The sequence below is a fragment of the Enoplosus armatus genome, chromosome 5, assembly GCF_043641665.1.
Source record: "Enoplosus armatus isolate fEnoArm2 chromosome 5, fEnoArm2.hap1, whole genome shotgun sequence".
Classification (NCBI taxonomy): Eukaryota; Metazoa; Chordata; class Actinopteri; order Centrarchiformes; family Enoplosidae; genus Enoplosus; species Enoplosus armatus.
The window spans coordinates 15547818-15564695 of NC_092184.1; the positions used below are offsets into that span (position 1 = coordinate 15547818).

Genomic DNA, 16878 nt, shown 5'->3' on the forward strand with positions numbered 1-16878 from the left:
TCGGGGAAAAGTTATGAGGATATATTTAAAGTTTAATTATGTGTAGGAGTCTCAGGGAGTGAAGGGAAAATAACATTTCCTCATGTCTGAGGTAGTGTATGTAACAGGAACAGACAGCCTAAGTTGGGCTCTGGTCTTGTCAGTGTTTACCCTCCTAGATAAACAATTCTGCGTCAAGAAAAATGTCAAGAGACGATGAGTCAGCTCAGTGAACTGGGAAAATAATACACATTCTTATTGTTTTAAATGATCATCAGTGACGGGAAGAAGGAGATGACTTGCATCAACCAGCTCACAGTGTTGAAATGTAGCTGGAGAGTCTGTCAAGGTACTTACAGCTTTTGGTGAAATCATTTGGCCGAGGTAAACAGAGTAAATCCAGTGGAAAATGAATATTTTCCCAGTCTTTTTCATTACGGTATTTACTTTGGTATTGCTTTGGCTTTGGTAATGAAAACCAGAGAGTTGGGTATCAAATTATATTGATAAAAGTGTCACGTGAAAGTTGATTAATCAAGCAATGGTGGAAAGTAAGGTACAGTTACTCAAGTACTGTAGGCTACTTTTGAGGTACTCAAGTATTTCCATTTCATCCTACTTTATTCTTCCTCTCCACTACATTTCAGAGGGAAATATTGCGGTTTTACTACACTACATTTATTTGACAGTTATAGCTACTAGTTACCTTTCAGATTAAGATTTAACATTTAAAAAACATACGATAAATTTATGAAATATGATGCATTGTTAAAGCATCATGTTTCAGATGTCTGTGAGTTGTTAGCAGCTTCAACAGAGAGTGACTTCCCCTCTAAACTTTCCAGATGGTTTAATTTAAATAACAATTTGAGGCTTGGTGAGGTAAAATTATCAAACAAAAGGAAAAATCGCTTTTTTTCTCATTAATCATCTCACGAACCTTAAGATGTCTCTTGTGATTCTTTTGAGGGGCCCGACCAATAGACTAAACTACTTAACTGTACATAAAATAGTTCAAAGTAGCTCCACCTCGAGCAGCTACAACAGTAAAATGCCACGCACACATTGATGCATCCGTGTTAACAATTTAATAGTCATATAATAATATATCACTCAAAGAGGCCATTGTTCTGCAGTACAAAGTGCTTTTACTTTAAATACTTGTACATTACTTCTGTACTTAAACTAAAGCAGGACTTTACGTGTTTTACACTGTTTTATTGGTACTTTTACTTAAGTAAAGGATCTGAGTACTTCATCCACCACTGCGATCAGGTAAATGTTTATATAATAAAACAGATGTGTGCACAGGCAGGCATGTTATGAGAAATGACACAAATGCTTGGGTATTGAAGTTAAAAGTGAAGAACTGTCTTAGTAAAACTGATCTCCTCACATTTGTCAGTATCAAATATGTCAGTCATGTGTGTTTTACTACAAACTGCAATGATTTATTAATTCTTTCATGTTCTCTGTGCAGATATTGACATGAAACAAAGTGCAATAATAGTATGAAAGCTGAATCTGCGGCCTGGACTTGGCTGGAGGCCATTGTCACTACATCTGTTACAAGAATTAAGTGCCACAGCAGTTTAAAGGCTGCAACTGCAGAACAGATACTGAATAAACATCACCGCTCGTGTGTGTGTGTGTGTGTGTGTGTGTGTACCTCACACTTCACCAGTACGGTATGTGCCATTCAAGTAACATTGTCTGGTGTGTTTTTTACTTCTTACACAAATACAGATGTACCACATCACATTCACTTGTCTTTATCCAGAACTTCTCAATAAGAAAACTGAAACTGGCAAAAAAAAAAAAAAAAGACAGGTTGTTGTTCATTTCTCAAAGTGGGATATGACTTTGTTTAGTTCATAAGCACATGTCATGCAAACACAGCTGAGTTTTTCCAGTCAGAGTACACCAGGAAGCCGGTGAAGGTGCTGTCTGTCTTGGTGCTGGAGTATAATCCGTTGTACTCTGACAGAGCCATCTGGATCCACACCTGGTCACCAGGAACGAGGTGGAGCAGGGAGCCGCCTGACAGAGACGCCGGTTTGGGCCAGTTGCCATAGAACTGGAAAAAGGAGGCCACTGCGTGTGCGTTTTTCATCAGGTCAAACTGGAGGCTGGCGCGGTAGACTGTGGCATGGACAGCAAAGTAGTAAACTCCAGGGACTTTGCAGGTGAAGCGTCCCGTCTCTGTGTTGTAGTCGCCCTGCTCATTGATCATGATCTTGTCGAAGCGGACTACTTCGCCTACAGTGAGGGGTAAAGTGTGGCCCTCCGATAGTTTGGCACTGAAGGCTGATTTGGGGGCCACTGCGCACTCTCCTGCCTGGCCCCTCTCCCCTTTCTCTCCTGGGTCACCTCTGTCCCCTGTCAGGCCTCGCACTCCGGTCTCACCTGGAGAGGAAGAGGAGCACAGACGTGAGCATCCACTATGGACATTTATCACATACTCACATGTGGATAAACAAAATAGAGCACCTGAGTCTCCCCTGTCCCCCTTCTGTCCCTTCTCCCCCAGAGCAGCATCTCTCCCGTCCCTCCCGTCTCTCCCCGGCTGACCGGGACTGCCATGAGCTCCAGGAGAGCCCGGGATACCAGGGTGACCAGTGCACAGACTGGGAGGGATCTTGTTGTCTTCTAGCTGGTTGGAAAGATGGATTTGGAGGAGAAGGAGGGAGTGCAGCAAGGGCCACAGCCTGAGTGGGGCCATTTCAGTGTCACGGCTGAGAGGGAAAAGAAGTCAAAGAAAGTCAAAGAAAAGTTAGACGAAAGTATGTGTGAAAACATTACAGTTTACAAACAAGTCAATGGAGGAGTAACACCAAAGTTTGAACTGGACTACATAAAATAATTACAGTGATCAGATCAAACAAAAGAGCTCCACAAATGCCACAATAAACATCACTTCAAATCAAATGTTATCAGATTACAGAAGCAGGGAGCAGCACATGTAAACACACTGAATTGAGTGTTTCACAACATAATTTAAGGACTTGCAGAATAATATTCAGTTTACCTTTTCTTGTCAAACACACTGTGGTGCAGGGTTACAAAAGCTTCAGTTTAGTTGCAGTTAAAACGGATCTATCAAATGAATTTAAGGACTATTGTCCTCCCAGGCAGACCTGTAAAATACTAGACCATGATTAACTGAGAGCACTGGCTACAACTTCTTAACATTACTATTTAAAATGAGATAAATCCTGCAGGATGATGACCAGTTTAAAATTTGCCGCAACATTTCTGAGTCATGAGTCAAGCACACTCACATTTAGTCCCAAAACTGCCAGAAAAATGGGCTGATTTCATCATTTTAAACACTTGAACCAAACTTGAATGTCTATTTTAAACTTATTTAATCATGCACTTGCAAACTAATAACACTAATAACACTCCTTTATGTGTTTTGTCTTGGCTTGAGGGCAAACTAAAACTGAAATAACCGTATTACATTACTGAGTTGGCATTATTCATTAACTGTCAGTTCTGCCAAAACTGTAAGGAAATAACCAGTAATTTAGAACAGATGACATTTTGAAAGTGTCCCTCTCCGCTCAGGTAGATAGCTTTATAAAATCGAATAGCTTTAAATATATCAAAACATGCAAGTGGAGACTTTTTTACTGAGATTTGACTGTAACAACATTCACGTGGAACTTGTTTATTAACACAGGTGCAGTTTTTGGTTCCAACCGGTGATTCAACTTCCTCAAATAATGAGTCGAGAGTCATGATACTAAGAACAGCATGCTCTGTTTCAGGGAGGGCACGTGATGGAAAACAAACGCACCAGAAATAAAAGACGTTTCTATTACAACCAACGAACACCCTTTCTTTTCAGTTGTTTTACGAGAATGATCAAAAATCCTTGTAAATAAACATGTTTTGTTAAACACGCCACCTCTATGATGGCGTCAAGTTTAAGCAAGGGACTTGGCTATTAACAAAATCTCTGTTTCCAATTAAGGAGGATTAAAATAATTCAAATTCCTGAGCTAATGATTAATCACGTCTTCAAAACAAAACATGGCACTCTTGGTTGCTAAACAGATGTTCCTGGTAAAAGTTTGATGAGATGCTGAATACCAAACGGGCCTACTCAGAAACGACTCACATTCACACTTAAAAGGTTCATCCTCAAGTCGTCTCTCTTTCTGTCTGCTTCTGTTTCCTGTTTGTGTGTGAACCTGAGTCAAGAACCTCGATCCTCAGCTGACCCTGCTTGGACAGTATGAGAGATGTCAAATAGTATATTTCTGCTACCTAACTTGTATAAAATCAGTGAGTATGTTTGTATTACAGCACCCTTCCTCACAGGGGTTTTCCTGCAGGGTCTGTGGTCAAGAGACACCAGCTCGTCTCCACTGTGGCCCTGTTTGGCCGTCTGTCTGACAGTACCAGCTTCTTGTGGGATCCAACTTCAGGGTTTACTAATGAAAACCTGCTGTTTGTGTTGTGTGACAATGATGACAAAAGAGTAAAGAGTTTTTGTCATCAATCTGCAGGTCGCCAACTGAGAGCTTACATCCACAAAAAAAGAGGGAGAGATGGAGGAAGGGTGGGGTGTGGGGGGGGGACTATAAACTGAAAGAAAGAAAGAAAGAAAGACTGAGAAAAGAGGAGGAGGGAGAGAGAAAATGCATGTCAGCGTTCCTGGCAGAGGAGGAGAGCAGACGAGAGGAGTGGAGAGTCTGAACAGCTGTCTGCCACCACTCCTCAGTAGCCTTCAGATGATTAGATACATGAAGGTTACAATAACCAAACAAAAGATGAATCCACTGTTTCCAAGCCGCTAATATGTCAACAACAGTGTTTACTGTTCAACCACGCACATGTTTGACTGAGTTTATACTGTCAGAACAGCTTATTGTCTTTGTTTTTTAATGTAGGTTCATAATCTGCTGACAGTCAGGACATTCTTTCATTTTCTTTCAGTAGATGTAATAAATCTTACAAGGTGAAAGAACTCCAGAGAAACCTGAATCTAGTCACTGGGCTGGAGTTTTGATTTCGGTTAGCCAAGTGATTCAACTAGGTTGACTTTGTACCACCTAGATGCTCGAGATGAACTTTTACAGGCAGCTCAAAGATCAGATTTCTCTGTAAGACAGAGATCAACGAGCCCCAGCAGCCATTTGGAAAAATTTGGCATGTCGCCTCAAGAGCAGCTGGAGCGCACTGATATTATCCACATTTACTGTAACCCAATATCAGGCTGTTAAAGGCAACACTGCCCATTTATTTTAACCCTGTATTGCTGAGTAATGCCCTTACCTGGTGCTGGAAAGACCTGTAACTAAGTACATTTACTCAAGTACTGCACTTAAGTACAATGTTGAGATACTTATATTCTTTTATTTTCTCCCACTTTATATACTTTTACACCACTACATTTTAGAGAGTTATTGTACTTTTTACTCCACTATATTAATCACAGCTTATTAGTAGTTAAAATCAGCTCCACAACATCAAAATACTGCTTAAACTTGAATAAATCAGTGACAATAACCTATTAATTTCATATATAACAATTTAACACTGACAGGGGCCATTCTGATGCATAATGATTACTTTTACTTTTGATACTTTAAGTACATTTTGCAGATAATACTAGTACTAATACTGTACTTTTACTGAGATTAGATTAGATTGAATGAAATACTTTTTTACTTAAGTAAAGGATCTGAATACTTCTTCTATATAATCCAGTTCAAAAGTCATATCTACACAATTCAGAATGATGCACTTTGGTACTCTGAAGGAAATAAACAATGCCAGCAGTGCTGCTCTCAACAGTAAAGCTATCAGACTTATCTCAGCCCTGCACCCTGACATGTACAGACTTCATCTGAGTGCCTTCAGACACTGAAGAGTAGCTTTCATTCACAATTCAGGACAAAAATCTAAACCTAACTTACCAGATGATGTAGTGAAGTCTGAGAGCTACTGCTGCTGCTGCTGCTGATATTCGTGAGTGTCGAAGAGAATCCAGTGAAAGCTGTTCCTCCCAACCAGAGAGTCTGGCTGGGAAAAACTGAAGGGAAATGGTAATGAAATCCAATTAGAAAGTGGGGTGGGTGGGAGAGGAGGAACCGAGGGTGGAGGACAGAGAACAGGGAGGGAAATATTTGATGTTTATCCAGCACAAATAAAGGAGAAATATCCAACTACGAAACAAAACTGTGACAAAATCAACATGAGAGGAGGGGTTTGTTGGGGGACGGGGAAGGTTAAGGGGAGGATGATAAATGGAGGAATGTTTTGGAGATTGCATAACAGTGTTTGGGAAACTATCCAGGACACAACCACAGAGAGTTTAGAGGGCTGTGGTCAGAAAGAGGCAAATGCCACCACAATGAACTGCAGCTGAAAATGAGCTGTCCTCCTTGCTTTAATACACAAAAACATCACTGCTTAAAAAGGCAGAAAAGAAAGGTAAAGAGAGACAAATACAGACATTAACTGACATATTCTTCTCTCTACTCTGTGAGTTTCATTATCTGCCTCTCAGATGAGGCAATTTGCTCCATCCAGATAGCATCTCCCCACTAATGTCAGTCTTCCACTCAAGCAAGGCTCTGGCAGTAATCCTCTTTTCCCTGTAATCCTTCAGTGGCAGTGTTAAATTGATAAAGCAAGAGGTCTTAATATCTTTTTGGCAAGGAAGCTAAACGTGAATTGGTTGAAATGAATTCAGGCCAACGAAAACACATCTTCATTGTTATGTGCAGCAGTGACCCCAAACGGAGCAGAACTGTGCCAAAAGTGGAGATGGTGGAGGAGTGTGAGATCACGGTCCATCAAGTCTAATCTCTGTGGGAGAAGAGAAAACAGAAAATAAGCAGGCTGAAGCCTGGGAGCAGGGCTGTGTTTAGTATAGCAGGGGTCAGAAATTATGATCAACCATGGGACAGTTTAAGCATTACTCACTGGAGGACCAACATTTTACAGGTGCAGTGGAAACGCAGGCCTGTGATATGTTTGTTTGTTTGATTTAATTTAAAATAAAACTGATGTATAAAACAGTTTGTTTTAAGGTCGTATCCAACAATCATTTTTAGCCATGTTAGCGGCTGTAGGGATGGAGATGTCGGTCGGTTTGGTCCAGACTGAAACATCTCAACAACTACTGCATGGATTGCCATAAACATTTGGTGCAGACCTTATAGTTATAGTTAGTTATAGCTTCTTTGTGTTTAGCGCTAAGTAGCAAATGTTAGCATGCTAACTCGCTAAATTAAGATGACGAACATGTTAGACATTATACCTGGGGAAACATCAGCATGTTAGCATTGTCATTGCCAGCATGTTAGCATAATGACGTTAGCATTTAGTTCAAAGTACAGCCTCACAGAGATGCTAAACTCTTGTTTCCATTAGTACATTTCGGGAACTGCGGCTTATGTTTGAACTCATTTGAGTTTGCAGCATTATGAAGTGTGGCCTGCTTCAGTTATGGTTGAATGAGAGTACTATTGTTGCTATTGTCTTGGAAAAAAGTGTCATCAGCATACAGTTTCAGTTGTAGACGTGCTGCCTATTTGTGATCGCGAGACACAGATCTGTTATGGTCAAGTAGGCTAACATGTCTCTCTATTCAAGTGAAGGCAGTATGAGATGTTAGGAGGATTTACATGACGCCTTGTATTAACATCATCTACAGCTGATTTGAGAAAAAGCATATAAACTATAAAAACTGTAAATTTTAAAATTTGAAAATTTTGCTGTAGGGCCGGATGTGGTTCACAGGCCTCAATTTGCCGACCACAGGGATAATAGTTTGAGCACTACAGAGTAAATCATTTCATCAAATTTAATTCAGTCTTTATATGATTTTGAGGCAACATATTGAGGCAATTCAAATGACACAATTGATTGTGAAAACGGCCACACACCCTACTGTTTCTAAATGAAGTATTTTGCTGTGACATGTATGGTCACAGTCACACTGAGAACAAAGAGTGAAACTGCTCACTGTACACATGGCTCTGCTTAGTGTTTTAACGCTAAAACACTGGTTTTATGGGGATGTGATGGGAAGGGGAAGGGGGGTTGGGGGGGGGGTCAGCAGCCCTTTGAAAACAGCTGGCTTTCCTTTGAATTTGAGTCAGCAGGCTCCTGTGGAGGCAGTGAACTATAACTGCAGTGAGACGCAGCAGAGTTAATATGTGTTTGTAATTAGCTGCACCAGGATCAGCACATTCTGGTGCTGCTACACTTATTTCCTGTAAGAATCCATAAAGTGCTGCTTGGAGGATTTACTGTTAATTTGGACCACTTGGTGGTGAAGATAAAGCACAAGTGTGACTGGGTTAGCCGAACTGTAAAAAACAAACACATGCAGGGACTCTTGAACTCACAAAGCTGTGAACACAGATGTTGAGCTTCTCAAAGAAAAAGACTGTAGTGTGATGATGCACTCATTTCCAACATCTGTTCTTGGTGGGGAAAAAGCTCCGTTTTTAACTCAATGAACTGAATTTGTTTGTACATTTTCTTTGTGTGGAGTTGCATTTCATTGTGCAATCCTGTATTGTATAATGACAATGAAGCTGAACCTTGAAATCATAAATGACTGAACTGTGACCAGAAGCAAGTCTAATTATTAAGTTCCTCTACCTCTCTAGGTTCAAGGTTAATTCTTGACTTTGGAAACAGCAGAAAACAATGTCATCACGAGGTCCATTAAGAAGCTGTTCTGGAGCTTTCGATCACATCCTACGATCTTCACCAGCAGATGCTGTTTCTGTTCCTTCAAACTTCTCCTCCATGTTGGCTTCAAAGCATCTGCTGATGAAGATCATGTGCGACGGTCGAAACCTCCAGAAGAGTGATGACATATACCTGGTAGAGAGATTGTTTTCTAATGATCTAAGTTTTTATGAATTCAGCAGCTTCCCAATCAAACACTAAACGAGGCAACAGACAAAAAAGAGTAAAGGAGACATGTTTATTATTTAAACTATCACTTAAATAAAAAAGTGCATAGAAAATAAACATGATTAGAAACTTTTCTTTTTACACTTATGTACAACTTTGTTTCCTAATTATACATTCAACCAAGTAGTTTGTGGTTCATTTTCACTGTGGTGGTTTTCCTTCATTTCATTGATGTGTATTGAAAGAACACTATTAAAACGGGAGTTTGAAATATGACTGTTGAACTCGTGAATACCGTTATTACAGAGAGCAGGAGTATTGATAAGACAAAGGTTTATTCAAGGCATAAGAAACGAGCCTGTTCATGATCCATGATCCCTCTTTTTGCACTTCCTAGCGTCCGCTCCCTCTGTGACACCACATCCCACCCTAGGCTGATAACTTCTATACACAAGAAACAATTAGAAAATTACAAATACATGTTACGTACTCGTCCGACCTCTCCCAAACCTTGACTTGTAAAAGAACAATTCAGGGTGGATGTTGCACAAAATAAATAAATTAAATGTTTTCAACATCAGCATTATCTCAGCATTACGACTTTCTATAAAAAAAAGAAAAAAAAAAAAAACAGTACATGATAAGTACAACCAAAAGCTTCGGAGGAGAGAGAGGTGGTCAGGGAGACACGAGAGGTTTCCAAAAATGAAAAAACGCCATATTGGTGGGATTTTTAAAACTCCTGGTCAGTCTCCACAAACCAAACTCTTAATTTATACCACATTAAGTGAGCCGTCTAAAAAATAAAAGTCCCTGTTAGAACGTACAAAGAAAAAACAGAAAAACATTCACTACAACAACCAGGGGAGGAAAAAAAACAAACCCAAAATGGCTGACCTCAAAAAGTTCACAACCACATTAATACAGTTACATTTCTCATCACATAAAAACCGTTCCTTTCCAGAAAGAAAATAAAAGAAGAAAAACTGCAATGCTCCTTGCTGACGAAGGAACACTCACAGGCACAGCAAAATTGGTACTGGATATCAATATACAAAAGAATGATGCACGTTAGTTTCATCTGATAGTACTGTAACACAAAACCATTATAGAGTACATTGAAACATTGCTATTAACCATTATAAATCTGCTGATTTGCTACTGTAACTAAGTTTGTCTGTCCATTCCATATATTGTATAGATACTAAAGTACAAGAAATTACTATGCATGTTTCCGTATAATATTGTTATGTATTTATACTATAATTACAGATAATGACGGAGAAGGGCCACTGTGTGGCGTGGTAAAATGAAGTCCAAAGAAACAACAGAGACCATTTCCTTATTGTATATATGCTGTTAAACAGTGAAATAAATCAGTTACTGTTCACTGAACCCTCTGACCCTGAAAAATGTTGAATTGGATCTTGAGAAGTGAGTCGTAGACAGAGCCCTTGACATCAGTAAACGTGTCATCACCGATGCTAGCGTGAAGTGTTGAGCTAACCCAGTAAGAACCTGTTGTCCTACAGACAGAAATGCCACTGCTGTTCACACTTCAGTATTATTCCCAGTGCTGAAACAAAACTGCTGCTGCCGCCCAGTTTGAGGTCATGTCTACACGTCGTCCATGTCTACCACCATCCATGGTTGTTGAGACAAGAACCGAAAACAAATGTAGCCGACAAAGTATCATCACAAGTCTGGTTATGTGGAGGAGGAATATACATTCATTGTTGACCTTAGCAGCTGAACCCAGCAAGCCCAATGGAGGTGCAGCTGTACAACCATGAGGCTGGTCTGTCAGTCAAGGCTGGGGAGGTGTATGTGTGTGTGTGTGTGTGTGGGGGGGGTGCTCAAGACTGATCTCGAGCCCCTGAATGGAAAAGTACAGCCGAGGTTTGTACACACTGCACCTTCAGGAAGGAAAGGGCTGCCGGTGTGGTCCCTGCCTTCACTTTGTTGCAGAAAAAAAAAAGTCAAGTGCACTTCGCTAGAGCCTCAAACACCACTTCGAGTCATCAAGACTACGTTTTTATATCAGGGCCTGATGCACAAACTCAAAGTATTCTCAGTGACTGCCTGTGCTTGTGGTTTCAGCATTGGACTTGCATTGTCTGTCTGGAGCTGAGTTTTCCTATGTCTATTCAGTGCCTGTGTCACAGCTAAAGTGCAAACCACGTGTGGGTCATATTTTTGTGTCATTTCACAACAACAAGGAGCAGCGTGGGAGTAACTGCTAACGGCCTTTAGGTGATAACGAAGTCAGCATGAACGGCGAACAACAATAAATTAATTTTAAAAAAGGGACAAAAAAACAAAAGTCATTGACTTGAGTCACATAGTGGAACCAGTCAGTTTAAACAGTTGAATTCAATATTCGGCCCTGGACATGAAGGCTTGTCAGAGAGAAGAGGCATGCTCATTTACAACTAAGGCAAACCATGAGGAGACTGAATGAAAGAATAAAAAGTGATTTCCAAATGCTGAGTGTGTGGTAACCAGGATGAAGTGGGTTTGTGTCATAAACGGATTAGCTCAACGGAGGTATGATGGATGCTGTTGGTAGCATTAAAATAAAGGCACCTCTTTATTATAGACCAAGTCTGCAGAGGGACAAAACACTTTAAACTGATGGGACTCTTGTTGGATTTTACACACGTGAATAGTTCATATATTGCCAAATTGGCTGTAAGCCTGTCAACTCGTGATTGATAAGTGACAAGAGAAACCGAATGTTTTTGATGCGACTGCCTGGCAGCAGCCTGTAGGTGAACTTGATTCTTGGTATGATGTGGTGTGGAGACAATAAGGCGGGAGAGAGGAGATATCTGCTATGGATCAACAATCTTAACTCTCTCAAGTGCATAATAATAGTTCACATGACTGCCATACTGCCAGCAAGAACTGGAACAATGAAAGAACCGTCAGCTCTGACCAAACGGCCCATGATAGATTAAAGAGCTACTGGTGGACTGAGCTAAAAGGGGACCAAGCCACAGACCAGTGTCAGTCTTTGGAATCAAAGAAAACATTCAGGCTACAAATTAAAAGAGAAAAAACAAAATTACAACAAAAAACAACTTTGAAAAGGCAGCGGAATACAAAACATAGAGACCAAGCATTAGTGTTTGTAAACCTCTATTTCCTACAAAAATGGCAATAAAATAAATACGATTTTTTAAAAATATAAATACCATCATTAAGTGCTATTCACTAGTGAGTGCTTTTTAAGTCTTTTTGTAGAAAAATATACATTATTTACATTTGTTTTTTTAAAAGCAAGCATGATATTTCCCTGTCCGTAATAAAAAGACAGATAACAGACAAGACTTTAAAAGACTTAATACAAATAAAAAAACACTTTCCATAGTAATGGTTATCACAACAGGCCAAGAAGAAAACAAGCTGTGTGAAAATTCAATTCAAGGGCGTGATGTTTGGTTCTCTTTGCTGCTGTAATTTGGAACATGATTCAAAAGTCCAAGCTTATATAATTATCAAAAACAACTTTGATAATAACAACAGCATGCACAAACGTCTGTCTGTATGTTTCTGTAAGATCCACGGCTGTTTCTGGATCACAGCTCCAAAAATCAATTATAAATATGTCTACTAAAGCACATCAGTAGGGTTCTCCAGTCCCTTGGCTGTCAGTCCACCAGAATCTCTAGCTGCCTCGCTGTCTCAGGCCAGAGGCTTAATCCCATCAATAACATGTCGACATAGCTACCAAGCTGTCAGACTAGAAGTCAATTTAAGTACAATGGATGGTATCAACCTCAGATATCACCCTTTACATGAACGGCCAAAAATAACCTTTTGTTTTTTTTTTAACAAATCTACATTTTTACCTCCCTTGTCTCTTTTTTTTTCTCTCTGTGGCCACTGCTCCCCCTAGTGTTTCCACCTGTACAGCTCTTATCAGGCTGCTTTACACCAGCAGCTCCTATTTACAGTGTTGCAAGCTTTTAAAAAAGCCTGGTTAGGGGAAGGTTCCACAAAATCACAACGGCTCTGAAGGCATCAGGGCACATTCAGACAGGGAGATGTGCATCAGTAACAGCTGACACTGAGATACAAAAACAAAAGAAATTCTAACAAGGTTCTAATTTTTCTTTCTAGCAAAATTACTCTTCCAAGTCCCTTCAACAAATTGCACTTTGGTGTAAAATGGAACCAAGTTCTTTGATTTATTTTTTTCTTCTATGTTCACATCTCAGCATTAGTGGACCATAACATATTTCTAGAAAATTAAGGAGGATGGGCCAATGTAAGAAATTATAAAGGGGTAACTTTATCATCCAAACGTAAATGAAAGTTAATATTGCAGTGTTGTGAAGGCTCAAACCGTTTCATGACTCACCTCTGAAGGTGAAACTTCCCGTGCCAAATGTAAATCAGACAAAAGGAGGCACAATATGTTGGAATTTCTACAAGTGGCCCCTCCTCCAAAATGGCCCTTCCTGTATATACAGTACGACCCACAACCACCATCTCTGCTGTGCTCTGCCAACACCAGCAGCAGAAACACTGACAGAGCTCGTGCCCTGTTGGCAGCTTTGGTCCTACGTGGACCGGACCCAGGAAATCGGCATAAAGCCACGGCAAACCCCCAGCAGGGGTGTCCGCAGAACAGCATGGCGCTGCTGCTCAACAGACTTGCAGTCCTCTTTAAATTGTTTAGATACAGGTATCAGTTAAGGAACTTGCGACACTTCTTTGCACCGCAGTTGCAGGGCAGCTTGTTGCTGGCATCCTCAATAGGGAACTTGTAGTCGTAGGTGAGCTCCTCTCCACAGAAGATGCGGCGTGAGGCAAAGATGACAATGTGCTTCTGGCCGTCCACAGTGATGACCCGAGAGTAGCAGTTGGGCTCACAGGAGTGGTTGATGAAGCGGGCAGCGTTGCCGTGAACCGTGGCATCTACCACTTCGTAATCATCGATGCGAAACATGTAACAGCCAATCCCCTTTGAGGAAAGAAAAGACAGAGGTTGTATGTTTGATGCTCCCAATACTTATTATATCAACCTATAAAACAAATATATTTGAAACTCAAAGACCTCACCTTTCCATCATAATATTTCTCCCGTTTGTCAGTGAGCACAGACCGAATGACGTTTCCAGAGTATTCAATGACCATCTCCCCGGCATCAATGGTTTTCTTGCAGAACAGACCTCGGCCATGAATGGGAGACCTGCAGAGGGACACAGTGTAAACCATTGTATATGTAGATGTTGATGTTAAACCCTTTTGTTCTGGCCATCCTTTTTATACCTTCAGGTTTATCAAGGCTATCAAGAAACAATAAATTGTTGTGATTTAACTTGATCATGGACAGCCACAACAGTCGATACATCTGACGGCAGAGAAATCCAAAGACTAATGTCACAAAGTATATTATCTTATCTACGTCTTGTGCAACCTTTCATCAACCTGAATGATTCATAAATGATAAGTTTAAGCACCACTGATCTAACCTGTAGACTCCAACAGTTTCCTTAGAGGTGGCCTTGAGCTGTCTGAATCTCACAGCCAGTGGTAGCTCCATGGAGGCACGCCTGCAACAAGAGCATGAAAAAGAAATGTTATGGTGATGGTTTCTCTGCAACATATTTCTCTGCAACCTCATATAAGACCATATTGACAAAATTCTATTTTAGAAGTCTCTCTTTTGGATAATAAGATAAGATAACATAAGATACAATAAGATAAGTGACTGACCTGGCAGTCCTGAGATGCCCTTCGTCATCATCGTCTTCTTGAGGCCTGTACTCAGGAGGCTGGCGGTGTTTGGAGGCCAAGAAATTGAACATGTCAAAAACAGACCTCCTGGAAGGCAAACAGATGGAATAGACAGCAGTTATTGTTACAAGTTCAATTAAAACCAATTTTCCAACAAGGAATATTAGAGTCAGAAAGAAGGTTCTTGGCTATCTTGTTGTCCAATGAATCCTTATCCAAACACAAAGTTATCTTTGGGTGATGCTCATATTTCCTGCATTGTTTCTTAACAGCGTGTATCAAATAGTGTGTATACAATAAAAATAAGTATACAATAACAACTACAGTGTGGTGATAGGAGATTGGTTGTGTGCAATCAGTTCTCTGATTAACTGACTTATCTTCACCTGTGATCTGATGTGTTACCGTTTGAGATACAGACACAAAGACATTTATCATGTGTCTGTTTGCTACAATAGGATCTGGCATAACAGCCTGCTCTCCCTGCAACCAGACCCTGTGATGGAAGAACAGGCTTGGTACACACTCCACAACCCATAGACGTGTGCATGTGTGTGTGTATGTGTAGGTCCCTTCCTAACCTGTGGTTGATCTCTGCACGAGCCGATCCGTGGGGGTTGATGGGAGGTTCATCGGTTTCCTCTGGTTTGTGGAAGCGGAAATGGTAGCTCCGACAGTGTCTGGAGCCGTACAGCTGCTCGAGCAGGAAGACCACTGCCTCATGGACGACTCCCAGCATCCTCAATCCATTCACACCTGGGAGGAGCACAGAAACATATGCACAATGAATCATTTGAAAGGTCATGGTACAAGACACTATGAAACACATTCTAAAAATACCACAACATCTCTGTTCTTTGTTATTTTTATGTATGAGTGATGCCTCACCTTCAAAAGAGAGCTCTTTGAGTCGAGCATTGGAACGAGCTTCCTGCACCTTATCAGTCAGGGATTTCCAAGCCTCTGCAAAGGCACGCACAGTTAGGACAGGTCTGCTCAGTATTTACTGCACACTGTATGTTCAATGTTTCACACACATCAACTATTTAACAATTTAATTTTCTAAAATCCCCTTGAGGCAAATTGTGATTTGTGATATTGGACTATATAAATAAAACTGACTTTACATGAATGCATGTGTAGTATATACTGTATGTGAAAAGTGGAGCAAGTAACCTTTTATGTACACCAAGTTTTATGTTGTAATTACACTGATTTATTAGTTCTGTCAAAGAACATTGAATGCAGCCAGGAAATCTGGTGCATTTTGTATGTACAGTAATGATTTGTCCTAAAATGTAGTCTAAACACTTAGCAGCAAAGAAGACAAAGTCATACATATTATATGGCCTTTTGCCATAGGCATATTGGCACAGAAACATAAATATAACAAATGTGGTTAAGGTGGTTTTCTCTCACCTTCAATACTCTCACAGCGGATGTGGAAACCGTCCTCGCTGCAAATTTCAAAGATGATGCCCTTCTTGGGTTTGCTATCCAAGCCGGTATCCCTGCTGTTGCCGTCCTGGTCGGGTGGTGAAGCCACAGGAATAGACCCTGTTCCCCCAGTGGCAGATGGTTTGTCTTTCCCCACTACTTTCCCCGGTAAAACAGGACCTTCAGATGTCTTCTTTTTACCAAGCACACTGGAAAAGATTTGATGCAAGAATTAGAACTCTTTCATGTGGTGTATTTTTTATATGGTACCTAGCATGGAAGACCACATACCTCTTATTGGTTGCCTTGTCTGTGGGCTTGCCCGTGTCCATGGGTTCAGGGGAGCTCAGCTCTTTGGAACTGCTTGCAAAGAAGAGGAGAGAGGTTCAAAATGGGAATATATTTTATGCAAAGTACTTGGACAATTGGTAGTCATAGATTCAGACAAGGTGAGATATTTCACTTCTCTGTACCTGAACCTTATTATAGTGCACAGCAACAGAATTTTGTACAAATAATCTGTTTGTTATGGAGAAGCATCTAAAGAATAAAACACACCCTCACAATCCCATTATATTGTAGAAATATGAGGACTCTGTACACATTTGAGCTTACATTGAGATGTTAGCAGAGGACCACTGCAAGAAAATGTTATCTCTTCTTTCTATGTTATGAAGACTTTAAAGAAACTTACTTTACTTTTACCCCGGCCCCCCCCCCCCAAAAAAAAACAATTATTGTCATTATTCTCAAGGAACACATTTGAGAAGGTCATTGATCATTTTTCCCATATATAGGAATAAAAAATAAAAAATATTGACA

At 40.4% G+C, this 16878-nt stretch overlaps 2 protein-coding genes across 2 annotated transcripts in view; both read right to left on the bottom strand.

Annotated features, from left to right (window-relative positions):
* Window positions 1-1052: 1052 nt before the first annotated feature.
* c1qtnf5 (C1q and TNF related 5) lies at window positions 1053-6008 on the bottom strand. Its single transcript, XM_070905718.1, has 3 exons — window positions 5910-6008; window positions 2470-2714; window positions 1053-2385 (listed from the first exon to the last, which is right to left on the bottom strand). The coding sequence occupies exons 2-3, from the start codon at window positions 2699-2701 to the stop codon at window positions 1865-1867; spliced, it is 753 nt and encodes a 250-aa protein (XP_070761819.1). The 5' UTR covers window positions 2702-2714; window positions 5910-6008; the 3' UTR covers window positions 1053-1864.
* Window positions 6009-13023: 7015 nt separating this feature from the next.
* Window positions 13024-16878, bottom strand: part of kmt2a (lysine (K)-specific methyltransferase 2A) — a 33708-nt gene continuing 29853 nt past the window's right edge. Inside the window, exons 28-35 of the mRNA XM_070905301.1 lie at window positions 16348-16416; window positions 16039-16265; window positions 15508-15582; window positions 15201-15375; window positions 14599-14706; window positions 14355-14435; window positions 13942-14071; window positions 13024-13843 (exon numbers count right to left, since the gene is read on the bottom strand). Coding sequence (XP_070761402.1) covers window positions 13568-13843; window positions 13942-14071; window positions 14355-14435; window positions 14599-14706; window positions 15201-15375; window positions 15508-15582; window positions 16039-16265; window positions 16348-16416 — 1141 coding nt within the window. The 3' untranslated portion in view covers window positions 13024-13567. The remainder of the gene's footprint in view (window positions 13844-13941; window positions 14072-14354; window positions 14436-14598; window positions 14707-15200; window positions 15376-15507; window positions 15583-16038; window positions 16266-16347; window positions 16417-16878) is intronic.